This window comes from Martes martes (assembly GCF_963455335.1).
Source record: "Martes martes genome assembly, chromosome: 16".
Lineage (NCBI taxonomy): Eukaryota > Metazoa > Chordata > Mammalia > Carnivora > Mustelidae > Martes > Martes martes.
The window spans coordinates 17,855,404-17,869,008 of NC_137904.1; the positions used below are offsets into that span (position 1 = coordinate 17,855,404).

At 33.1% G+C, this 13,605-nt stretch overlaps 1 protein-coding gene and 1 pseudogene across 2 annotated transcripts; both read right to left on the reverse strand.

Moving 5' to 3' along the window:
* Positions 1 to 515: 515 nt before the first annotated feature.
* On the reverse strand, positions 516 to 719 carry LOC308357370 (keratin-associated protein 19-7-like; the record flags this gene model as incomplete). The annotated part of the gene is made up of 1 exon (XM_080826893.1): positions 516 to 719. One exon carries the CDS (start codon positions 717 to 719, stop codon positions 516 to 518), a length of 204 nt encoding a protein of 67 aa, XP_080683019.1.
* A 9,240-nt stretch (positions 720 to 9,959) lies between these two features.
* LOC308357406 (KATNB1-like protein 1) lies at positions 9,960 to 10,863 on the reverse strand (annotated as a pseudogene). Its single transcript has one exon. The product of its transcript is annotated as a KATNB1-like protein 1 (transcript).
* Between the last annotated feature and the right edge of the window lie 2,742 nt (positions 10,864 to 13,605).

Here is a 13,605-nt window from a genome sequence, read left to right on the forward strand (position 1 = left end):
TCTGTACCATGACATAATTCATATACCAATGTTATCTAACTAAAAGCATTGAATAAGATTTGGTCTAGTGTTCAGAGGAAAAAAATCTTCATTCCAACTGAGTGTTATGGATTGGAATATATCTATCTAGCTATATGGGTGTATGTTTATATCTCTCCTAGGATTTTGGTTTTTTGTGGAGTAATTTATTTTCTTCATTGCCAGGTGGGTGCAGTTACAAATAACCACTTTGACATCTTGAGTTTCATAAAAAATGAAAGCCACGTATGCTATTTAAACTTCGGATAATTTATTGCAAAAGGAATAGAGAAATCCCACAGTTATAAAAGCAGAAATAAAGGACACCAGGAAACATGAAAGAGACCATTATAAAATGATAAATATTCCTAAAGTCTTAGATACCAAATGTTTTTGATCTTGGCTTGGCTCCAGATGATCTTGTTTGGTTTGGTCATTGTAGTCAAATTTGGATAATCCTTTTGTGGCCTCAGATGTTGGGCTTCTGGAGCAGGATTTCAGTAGAAGCCAGAGAATCCATATCTCCCATAGCAAGATGGGCGGCAGCAGCCATATCTGTAGCCTCTGCAGCCCCAGCCCCAGCCCCAGCCACAACCTCGTCTGTGGAAGCTGCCACATCCCCAGCCACGGCCACAGCCCAGGCCACCAAAACCTCCACAGCCATAGCCCAGGCCTCCATAGCAGTTGCTGTAGTAGCTCATGGTGTCAGGGGTGATGAGTTTGGTTTGCTGTTCGAGTCCAGATCCTGAGTGTGAATGTCAGCATGGGTAGAGAGATGCTTATATACCCTGAGCAGAACATACGATAAATCACATGTATACTTTTCCTTTGTGTCATGCTGCATATTATCTGTAATGTTGTTAACTCATTATTCTTCTGTCTCTTGACACAGGGAGAGGCCCTCATTCCCATTAAAATACCTTGGTTTACTTACCTTCTTATTTAGAATGTCCTTGAACCTATTGTTTAGCTTTTATGGGAAGAAATGCCTACCGCTTTACATTTTGTACATTCCAAACCCTAAATTGAATTGCTTATTACCAGGTATATTAACATCATTTACATTTGATGACATTCCTTTTATAATTAAAAATTTTCTCCTTTCTGTCATCTCCCAAGTGGATAATTCCATCTCCAACTAAATTCACAGATATTTGTTCAATTTACAGCTGCTAAATCAATATTTTTCAAAAGGAAATTTGTTTATCAAGATGAAGACCGAAGAAAGTGCCTCTGTTCAGAAAACATTTTTTAAAAGAAGGTACATGTTGATTTTTTGCATTTTAATTATAATAACCTTTATAATATTTTTGGCTTTAAGAACTATCTTCAGCAACAGGAGAGAGAGAGAGAGAATCTCCAAGCAGGCTCTCCACAGTGTGGAGCCTGACCCAGGGCTCAATCCCAGGACCCTGAGATCATGACCTGAGCCAAAATCAAGAGTAGGCCACTCAACCAACTGAGCCATCCAGGAGCGCCTTAACTTACATGATTTTGAATATACAGTTGAGTTTTTATGAGATTCTCAATTATTTTAACAAAGGTAAATTTCCTCAGATGTTTTAATCCTAAACAGCAAGTAGGAAATTAAACACTGCTTATAGAACTAATGAAGAAATTATAAGTAAACTGATAGTAGCTATCATGGCTACAACAACCAGTGCAACTCTCTGACTCCACCTTAGCAAACTACCATTTTAATACCAAAATGTGGTTCGATATGTCATAACCCAACATATCCCAAGTTTCTTTTATCCAAATATTATTTCATTATTTGTCATCCTAAACTAGAAATAGTTGATAAGCTGAATTTTTCATTCTCAATAAGTCCTTTCAAATACATGTAACCATAAATACCTCAGGATTAAGGATATCACCTTTTGTCCATATAACTTAACCACATCATGTGAGAGTGATTAATGGCTAGTTTTTGTTCATTTGGATTTGAAAGAGATGTGTCCACCTGAGATAGAGCACTAAAAAACAAAAATGAAAAACCTCAATAGTCAAATAAGAAATAAAAATAATTTCAAGGATAAAACATGATAGCTTTACACAAGACCAATTTTACTGTTAATGAGCAGCAAAATATCAATACTGAAGTATTATAAAATACATAGCAAAAATGTTTGTCTTGGTTTTTTTCTAAGTGAAAAAATTATTAAAATGAAAATATCCATTGGAAAATGAAGACTATATATTTCTTTGTAGAAGTATTGTTTTATGTTCAATTGCTGGACCCCAAGTAGATTATTTTTTTTCTTCTTTTCACTCTTAGGAAGTTTCCCTCAAAATACATGTGAAATAATACTATGATAATGGGTAGTAAAGAAGAAAATCTGTTTTCACTTGGGATAAATAATAGTCTTTACAAATCCATAATGGAAACTTCTGTTGTAAATTCCAAAGGTTGTCCTGTGACTCAGACATAAATCAAAACAACATGAAATTGTAGGTCACAAAAATACACTACATTATACTAGGAATGTCACTTTTTTTTTTTCTCATTCTAAGTATACTGATAATTCTTTTTCTTTGTAACTTTGTAATAACTTCCTTGGGCTGCAAAGGTACTGACCTGTGTGAGAATAGGATACTTTCAAATGTTATTTAGTTATAGGAACCAAAGCTCTTTAAAGGCATGACCAAACTCTATTCCTGATGTCCTTACCTATGAAAATATGGCATTTGATAGGACAAGTGACAGGAGTCAACTGATTTTTTTTTCTATCTTCAGGTTGTATAAACAAATCCAAATCTTTCTAATAAAAAACTGTGATGAGGATTAAGTTTTAACACTATTCATTCTTCATTTGCCTTGAAGTACAACTAAATTACAAATTGAGAAGTTGATTATATACAATAAAATAAAATTTTCACAATAAAAATGTAAAAGAAAACACAATAAGAGGTAGTTGATCTAACAGAGGGAACTATTCCCCATAAACTCAGCTATAAAATAGTAGCTATTCATGGAAATATGACAAGAACTTTCCAGATGGTATTCAAATTTGAAAATATATAATGAAAGAGAATCAGCGTGATGGGGTAGATCACCAGGTTTCAGTGAACTGGTTTTTGATCTTGGTTCTGACACTTGTGGTATTTGTGACTCCAGGAATCACTTAACTATCTGGAGTTTCTTCACTTGTATGATATAAGGGGCAGCACAGCACTATATCTAATTCTAGGTGAGCTCTCGCTTCTGCTGTTGTCCTTTTATTATTGGATTTCGCCAACTCAAACAGCAACAAAAAACTTTATCTTTTTGCATTACCTGAATATTCCATTCAAATTTGAAAAGGCAAACATTTTTATTACATATTTTACGTACTCTATTATGTAAAATACCAACAACAACATGCTTGCTTTTGATTAGTGATAATTGATTGGAAATCTACTTAAAAAAATCCTTTGGATGAATGATGACTCTCATCAAGGAAAGCTACAGAGTGATATATTTCCTGGTTGTATCTAGGGGTTTACACTTCATTTACAGTTGCAAAAGGCTTGAATGCCATGAAGATGATGATGATGAAAGTAAAAAAGAAGAATATCAGGACACCTGAGTGGCTCAGTCCGTTGAACGTCTAACTCTTGATTTCAGCTCAGGTCATGATCTCACGGTCATGGGACCAAACCCTACGTTGGTCTCTATGGTCAGCATGGAGTCTGCTTGAGATGCTCTTTCTCCCTCCCTCTGCTCCTCCCCAAACTTGTGCTTTATCTAAATAAATAAAATCTTTTTAAAAAAGGGAAGTGAACAATGATGAACTTAAAAAAAAAAAGATCATTCACGTTTTGATACTATACTATAATTTTATAAGATGTAACCGTTAGGGGAAACTGGGTGAGCAGGTGCTCTCTGTACTATCTTTGCAAATTACTATGACTCTGTAACTATTTCAAAATAAAAAGTTTAAAGAATCATCCAAAAAAACAAAGAATATCACTGCATACTACAGAGGAACAATGATGTGGTAAAAATCTAAACCAAATAAATTCTTAATACTACATACATTTTAATTAACTAATTTGAAGTATTTTTAATAAATTCGTAAAATAATTATTTTCGTGAGAATGCCAAGTAGAGGAAACAGAGAAAAATATTATATATAATCAAGAAATTAATTTAAAAAACACTTTCTTTTCCTAGAAGTTCAGAGAACTATTTTGATCTATCACTCTTCTTTTCTTGTCATGAAAGAACTGAAGGAGGACACATTTTGAAAGAAGGATGAATTATGTATTCATTTTGGGCTGCATTGATAAAAGGAATTGCAAAAAATATTAAACATATGAATTATTTTTTATTTATTGTCATGAATACATCACAATCGTTAGACTTCATTTTTTATTCTTGTTTAATTTTTAAAAAGATTTTATTTATATATTTGACAGAGAGACACAGACAGGTGGTGTGGGAAATGGAGAAGCAGGCTCCCCATGCACTAGGAACCCAATGCAGGGCTCGATCCCAGGACCCTGTGATCATGACCTGAGCCGAAGGCAGACGTTCAAGGACTGAGCGACTCTGGCACTCCTATCCTTGTTTAATTTAAATATAAATATTATCTGATTAAAATAAAGGAAAAAATCAACAGGTATTTGAGAAGTTATTATTCATTTCAGTCTAAATTTATTGTTCTTTTTTTATGTCTCCATTTGTGAAATAAATATTTAATACACAAAAACATATATCAGAATCTTTATTGAAAGTTGAGTAAGATCTATGTTTAGTTACATATATAATTGATAAAAAAGAAATAAACAAAAGCTATATTTGCTCTTTCAAATTAAGAGACTTTATTAAAGAAATCAAGGAGACATGATAGATAAAAAGCTGTGTAACTCTAAACGTACTGGAAGCTTTAAGTACTATTTTGATAAATGGACCCAGCAAAATCTTGGTTGACCCAGAGGTTGAAATCAGATTCTGAAAGTCCACTCATGGAACCCGATAGTAGACTCATAAAGACGAATTTTAATAGAAGATAGAATCCATATCCACCATAGCAAGGTGGGAGGCAGCAGGTATACCTGTAGCCTCCCCAACCACAGCCACAGCCCCATCTGCAGGAGCTGCCACAGCCCCACCCACACCACAGCCCAGGTCTCCGTAGTAGTTGCTGTAGTATCCCACGCTATCAGGGGTTGAAGGCTTGGTTCGCTATGAAAGCTGTTTCCTGAGCATGAATCTCAGCATCTGCACAGAGGTTTTTACACCCTAAGCCATGGATGTGGTAAATCATCCCAAATATACCTCATTTTCCTCCCACAGAAGAAATTTCATGAAACAAGTATTTCTGGCTTTTTTGTTTAATATGCATGCAGTGATCTTCCACCGAAGTAAAAGTTTTAAGTTAATCTTTAGTTCAGTTAGCTCAATTCCTTTTATTAAGTTGTTTTTATAATGAGAAATATTTTTTTGCAACTTCAAAGACTATTCCAACATTAAGACTCATATAAACTCCCCCTTATTTTGGTTTCTGAGGATCTCTACAGCTCAGTCAAGGGCTGCCTGACAACATCATCTAGATGATGCTACTTTACTGCACATGCCGTCTATTTTTTCATGGAGATGACAACCTCTTATTATTTGAGGTAAGCAGGACACTAATGTCATTCTTAAATCCATGCCCCATTTGAGACCATAACCACTTAGATGTCAAATATCCAGACATGTTGAGATACAAACAAATTTTACTTTACTCTTATGCCGTTCAGAACCAGCGTTGAACCAGTTACATTTACAGTGTCTCATTAGACATATTTCTTAATCTTTGAGACACAATATTTGAAATATTGATGCCTCCTTAAAGAAGGCACTTCCAAACTTGAGAAAAAAACAGAGGGAAGAAGAAAGGGAGTGAGAACAAAACAAATATATATTCTTTGTTTTCTGTATTTAATTCTAGTCAAAACAGATGGTGTCTCAGTTTAATAAATGTCAATGATCCTTTACAATTCTGACCTGAAAGATGTCAAGAGGGCATCCTGGCAATTTAGGAACTTCTTTCTGGGATCCAGGATTATAGCATTATGCCAGAAGAAATAAATAGCTCTACTGATCTTTTTGTGCAGGAATTAGGAAGAGAAACAAAAACGTAGACAAATGACAGTCATAGTGATTTCTCTCAAATACTAATCAAAGGATGTCTTTAATATTGTGTATGTGTGTGTTTAATTTGGACACTCATATTAAATCCATCACCCCACAGGATGAGAAAATTAAAGAAATATTGGTTAAGGATTTACACATAATGTTAATGGGGTACTTGATATTTGACTGCCTGATATCCATGTGTTAAAAACCTGCTACTTAATGACTAGGAGCATATTTAAAGTTCTTTGGAGGAGAGACTACCACATGACTCTAAGATAATTATCGTGATTTTTAAAAAATCACAAAATACTTAATGCCATTGCTTTATTCAGCAATTCAATTTTGAATTCTGTTGAGCTATATCAAAGTTATAGTTTTATGTATATTGACAGTCAATAAAAGCATTAGCACTGGTTCCCCCCAAGGCAGGACTAATAATTAGAATATAAACTAGCCCAATTTTCCAAAGACCTTCTTAATATCAAATGAAATAGAAGTCCTAAGTTGCATTCTGATTTCTATACTGAAATATAGTCGTACTGCATAGAAGTCAAAAATTTCTCAAATTAAAAGTTTATTAAAACTGACACAAGAAGAAATAAAAACCTTTATATCTCTGAAGGAAATAAAGTTTGTATTAAAAAGAAAAAAAAAAAACAGACTCCTAACAAAGAAAACTCCAGGTTCACATTGCTTTAGTGGTGAGTTTTAGCAACTACTTAAATAATGCTAATTATTGCAAGAAATATTGTTAATTTTGCACTAATTATTTCAGAAAATAAACTAAATCCTCAAATCCAAAATTCAATTGTATATGAAAATTAGAAAATAAAATATCACTAACAATATCAGAAAAGTAAAATAAAGATAATTTAAAGATATGTGCAAGACTTAGTTTTTGATATTTACAAATTAAAGCTGGAAGAAATTAATAAAGATATATATATATACACACACATATAGACATATGTAAAATGTTTATATATTGATTGTAGACAAAATACCTCCCCAATTATATATTAAATAAAATCCCTAATTGAAATGAGAGTATAATGTATATATTTACAAAAGATTCTAAAGTGTATAAGGAAATCCAAAAACCCTAGAATATCCAATGCAGTATTTAAAAAGAAAAAAACTTTACATTAACTGATTTTAACACTTAAAGTGGAATGATCAAGAAAGTGTGTTATCGATGTGAAGATACACAAGTAAGTTGATGGAAAATATTAGAGAGTCTAGAATTAGGCTTCTTTTCCCACAAAGATTCCAAAACAAACAAAACACTTTTCATCAAATGGTACTGAAACAATGGGACATTTCTATGGAACAAGAAGAAAATGACCTTAAGTTTTTCATAGTCTACACAAAAATTAATTCAAATGTATGATAGAACTAAGCATAAAAGCTAAAACTTTAAGACTTCTAGAAGTTTTTCTGTTTTGTTTTAGGACACAGAAAGCACTGACCATAAGATAAAACACTGTGAAGTGAAATTCATCAACTGCAAGCCACAGACTAGAAAAAAAAAGTGTAGCTACAGATATATAGTGCAGACGCTACAAATAGGTATCGATATAGATTACAGATAGAGAATAGAGATGATAGAGGTAAAGGTAGAGATAGAGACATCCATCATACATAAAGATCTCCTGCAACCTAAATGTGTAAAGATAAATAAACCCAAAACCTGAGAACATTGACAAGAAGATATACAATAAGCAAATAAATTGTGTGACATGATTAGTTATCAGAGTTATCAGGGAAACACAATTTAAAACCACAATTATATAACACCACTCACCCACTAGAAGAGCTAAGATTTTTAAAAAAAGTGTTTTTCTTACTCAGTAGACTATGATTTAGATTAATCTACATAAAATTTAAGTTGATTTAAAAATGTTTCAATTTTTATTAGTGTGACTTCTAGTACAATTTCCAATATAATGTCTTCATTGGAATTATCATCTGATATATTCTCAAGAGAGTTTAAGCCTAAGATTTTGGCACATAGTACCATATTTCAAAAAAATCCTACTAGCATGCTTAATTTAAAGAATTCCATTAAATTTAATTTAATAGAAAGAACAAATATTTTGGGGAAATCATCAGGCCCAAAAAGTTCTGGCCGATGAGCAGATTAAGTAGTCCTCCCCTACAAACAGCTCATGAGGCAGCTAGTGAAAAGAGCATGGATAACAGGGTCTGTGTAATAGGATTGTTAGAGTCTTTGGTCACGTGGTTCACTCTGAAGCACTCACACAGGTCCTAGATTTCAATTTCTCTTTGGTGATTCAGAATACTGATGATAGAACCAGTGGCTAAGTGGCTAAATAAAGTTATAATGAAGACTATTTATAACCAGAATCTTAGGCCAGGGATTTTAGCATCCCAAATCACTGCCATAAATTGGAGTTTGCTCCAATATAAATTTTGATTAAGAATTCAAAAAAAATCTAAGACATATTTACTATTTAATAAGTACCTTCAATGACCACTGACAAGAAGACTTGGGACGGAAGTCAGGATACTGACTCACAAATACAGAAAGCAGAAGAAAAATACCAAGCTAGAAAAGACCAGCAACCTCTCCCTCTCAAGCTAAATCTATATTCGTTTTTCACTGATTTAATAACGGAAATAAATGATATCCTCAGGAAAAGAAGCAGTTGCCTTCATTTGAAATATCATAAAAAAGGCCACTTATTTCTCACCAAATTTAATTGTATACATTATTTCTATCTATTCACTGTTAAGACACCTGTTAGATCTATTGCTGATTGAAGTTATAATACTATATAAAATTGGAATTAATTGAACATGACAAAAGGACAATCGTTTAGCAACAAATATGGTTTTTTTAGAAATATTTAGTGGATTTACTCAAATGAAGAAAGCTTAAATGATACAGAACTGAAAATATTAGGATTCTATATACAATAAAAAGTGAATATAAATTAGCCAAATCCATGGACATTTCTAGTTAAGCATTCATAGAAAAACATATTCACCTTTTTCTTTTATATAGTAATAACACATACCTACATGACACAATGATTCTGGCAAAAAGAAAAATCAGAGATACTAAAAATATTCTCAAGTTTTAAAAATGGTATGGAATAGTTTTAACAACAACATTTTACATGAGCGGAAACCCCTGATTTAATTCCATGATCTTATCATGCCAGAAGCATGGTTGCTTTTAATTTTTTTAAACAGATATTGGTATCATACACATTGGCTTATTAATAATTAAGGCATTTTGTATACACAGTATCTCAGTGTGGACAAATTTTTAGTATTGATTATTTGCTATGACATTTTAAACTTGCAAAGTCTTTTCAAAATAAGAAAATAGCTGCACACGTTTAAGTGTTTTCTTATAAAAACAATCTTCACAAAAGTCACGATGATTGGTTTTTGTGATTCCTAGTAATAAGTCCTGTCTTCTTTCTGACATAGTATAAATTATATTCTTATGCAGGACTGCATTAAGACCCAGTAGTTCTTAAACAATGTTACCAAATAACCATATAAAACCCAAATGCAGCAAAGGCGAGCAATCTTCACAGTGCATTTTCACCTCTTTGAAGTTGAAGCTGCTCCTTTTGGATATTTATCCACTTCAATGTGAAGTAGATTGCTAGGGTTTCATTAGTGGTTTCGTATGTGGCTTTTTAAAGTAAAAAAAAAAAAAAAAAAAAAAGGTTTTGATCTCTTCCACAGTTCTCAGTTCTCAGGTGAGACTTACTTCTTCCTTCCTTTCTTTTTTTTTTTGGAAATCTAGTCTGGGGACTTTTTGAATAATCAAATGCTCTTTAGTAGATGAAGTCTCTCAATGCAACTGTAATAAATAAGCATCTACATCCTTGACTATATTACCAGTATATCCTGGGACCAAAGTAAGATGGTTTTCTTGTTCCCATAATCCACTTAATTGTTGTTTTAAAATCTGAATATTTCCATCATTTATAATTTCTGTTTTGGATGACAGTTCAGACCACCACCTTTTTATGACTGCTTGAAGCCAGTTTAAACCAACTATTATATATTCTTCAAACTTGCTTTTAAGTAAGCACTTTACCAGAGGCAACAAATCTACACAGCAGCCAAGTGAGATGTGTTGTTTTTCTTCCTGTAAACTCTTGGTGAGCACAGGAAGGCAATCCACAACAACTCCAAGGTCTTCTATCCTCACCAAATAAGCTCCAAGTTCACTTATACTTCTCTTTCTCCAGAATGTTAAAGCTACATTCAATCTCAAATTCCTGCTGAACAAAACCTGTGCCATCGTTTCATGGTCCTGAGAAACCTCAGAAAAAACCCCACTGTATTTTGATGATGGGCTTTCCGTCTGTGGAGAACCAGATCACCGGAGTTAATCAAGTCCGTCCGAGGATCACGGCGTAATTTTTCAGGCAGGTGACCTGCACGAGCCAGTTCATTTTCTTTATTTGCCATGTCACAGCCCCCACTTCTAGGGGACTGTTGTTTTCTGTAACAAGGATTTGGAAAAGGATGATGCACTTTCTTTCGGCGATAGATCACCCTACGCGGTTTATCTGGGCTTTTCGCAGCTTGTCCAACTGTCCTATTTGTGTCAGCAGCCAACTGTGTTGGAGATTTCTTAACCTCCTTCATGTTAGTAAAATTAGAGATCCTTTTTCTAGATCAGTGGAATGATCCTCAATATTATTACAAAAGCCTCGTTTTTTAGCATTGTGGGCTTCAGATGCCATAATCTCTTAAATCCCGGCGCCTCATGGTCGCGCGGCGCCTCAGCCCAGCCCGGGCACGAACCAACTGCGCCCGGTAGCCCAGAAGGTCCCTCGGCTCCCGGGCCGAGCCCCACTCCGAGCCGTTCAAACGCAGCCGCGCGCGCCAACAAATATGTATTTTTAAAACTTCTTCCCATTCAAGTTTTGTAAACTCTCTCGAGTTACATTTTAGCATTTATTTCTTGATCATGTTTTAATCTTTTGGTAACACAAGAGTATTTGAGAGGGGAAGATTTTGAGCTTGGCATTTTAGTACACAATCAAGGAGACCACTATTTAATATTTATATTTATGTTCCAATAATAGCAAGAAATAACATATCTTCATATTCTTCTGTCAATATTACTTTAATTCCTTATAGCAAAAAGTACCAGAGTCTTTCTTTACATTTTACAAGGTCAAACAATTTTATATTTTTTACTATAAATCTTATTTGATTATTAAAATGGAAATTGTATTTCATTTATAGTCCGTTTACATAGAGATATCCCTTCCTTTCTTTCTCCCTCCTTCCTTCATGCTTTCCACTCTTGCTCTTAACTGCATTCTAAAGCTATATATATGTATAATATATATATAATGTCATATATATGTATATACATATTTTCCCTCAACATTTAGAAACTAATATTTAAGGACAATAAAACACAAATAATAACTTACTGTTACAGAATATATTATCATAGAAAATATATAGAAAATAGTATATGTGTTATAATTTGGTATTATCATAGTTGTGGTAAAATCTAAAATTGTAAAATCTGGACTATTAAATCTAAATATTTAAGAGATCCAAGGGTAAAATGGCAGAGTGGCCAACTGGCCAACTGGCCAGGTTTTCCTTGACTGTGTCAGTTTGGGTATTAAATGTGCAAGTACTAGGAAAACTCTCAGTCATGAGTAAGCTAGGATGGTTGGTCACCTAAAAGTAATTCCTATCTAAGAGGGTCAAACCGGCAAACTTCCTATAGATATGAATGTGTGTGTATATATATATACACACACACATCAGATCTTTCAGAAATGTAAATAAAAACCTAATAGGTTGGAAAAAAGGGGAAAATAACCTCTTATTCTGAAGGAATTTTAAATGGCATAGTACATAGTATATACAGAGAATAGAGTTAAATAACCCTTAAAAAAAAAAAAAGCAAGGAGGGGATTGGTGTAAAATGAGGCAAAAAGAAGTCCACACTTCTAAAAAGGTTCTAAAAAACCTTATATGCCCATTAAAGTGTTTTTATTTTATCTTCCAGTTCTGAGGTCAGCAAACTGCAGCCCCTGGGGTCAAGTCCTGCCAGACTTGTGACTGTAAATAAAGTTTTATTGAACAAGCACACTCTTCGTTTATGTATTGTCTGTGACTGCTTCCCTACTACTACAACAGAATTGAGTAGTTGTGCTAGAGAGTAATTGGTCAGAAAACCTAAAATGTTTACTATTTGCCACTGACTCTTACTGTAGGTATGGGAAAGCTCACAGAGGTATCCAGGAAGTGGAGGGATGTGAATGATCTTATTCAGTCCTTTTATTTTAGCAAAGATGCTGCTCATACTCCAGGAGGTTATTGACCAAAGGGATATTTAAGCAGCACTTGGATTAGTTAGTTGTCTTTTATCCTTTGACCGAGAGCCATCCTAGCAGTAACTTATCCCATCTAAACCACCATTCCATTTTTAAACTTATTACATAGTCCTTTGAAATGTGCAAAAGTGAGATGAGAGTTGGTGGAGAATGGGAGAAATAAGTCTGTTTGAGATATTAGAAGAAGTCTAACAATGTTTCCTTGTTTAAGCCTACGGGAAAAAGAAGTACTTTAATAACGTAACACAAGTCTATTATTTAGAATCAATAAGAATGAAGGAAGTTAATTTGAAAAAAGGCAATTTGGAGAGGAAAGTATATCAAAAGTCCTAAGTTGCATTCTGATTTCTATACTGAAATATAGTCGTACTGCATAGAAGTCAAAAATTTCTCAAATTAAAAGTTTATTAAAACTGACACAAGAAGAAATAAAAACCTTTATATCTCTGAAGGAAATAAAGTTTGTATTAAAAAGAAAAAAAAAAACAGACTCCTAACAAAGAAAACTCCAGGTTCACATTGCTTTAGTGGTGAGTTTTAGCAACTACTTAAATAATGCTAATTATTGCAAGAAATATTGTTAATTTTGCACTAATTATTTCAGAAAATAAACTAAATCCTCAAATCCAAAATTCAATTGTATATGAAATTAGAAAATAAAATATCACTAACAATATCAGAAAAGTAAAATAAAGATAATTTAAAGATATGTGCAAGACTTAGTTTTTGATATTTACAAATTAAAGCTGGAAGAAATTAATAAAGATATATATATATACACACACATATAGACATATGTAAAATGTTTATATATTGATTGTAGACAAAATACCTCCCCAATTATATATTAAATAAAATCCCTAATTGAAATGAGAGTATAATGTATATATTTACAAAAGATTCTAAAGTGTATAAGGAAATCCAAAAACCCTAGAATATCCAATGCAGTATTTAAAAAGAAAAAAACTTTACATTAACTGATTTTAACACTTAAAGTGGAATGATCAAGAAAGTGTGTTATCGATGTGAAGATACACAAGTAAGTTGATGGAAAATATTAGAGAGTCTAGAATTAGGCTTCTTTTCCCACAAAGATTCCAAAACAAACAAAACACTTTT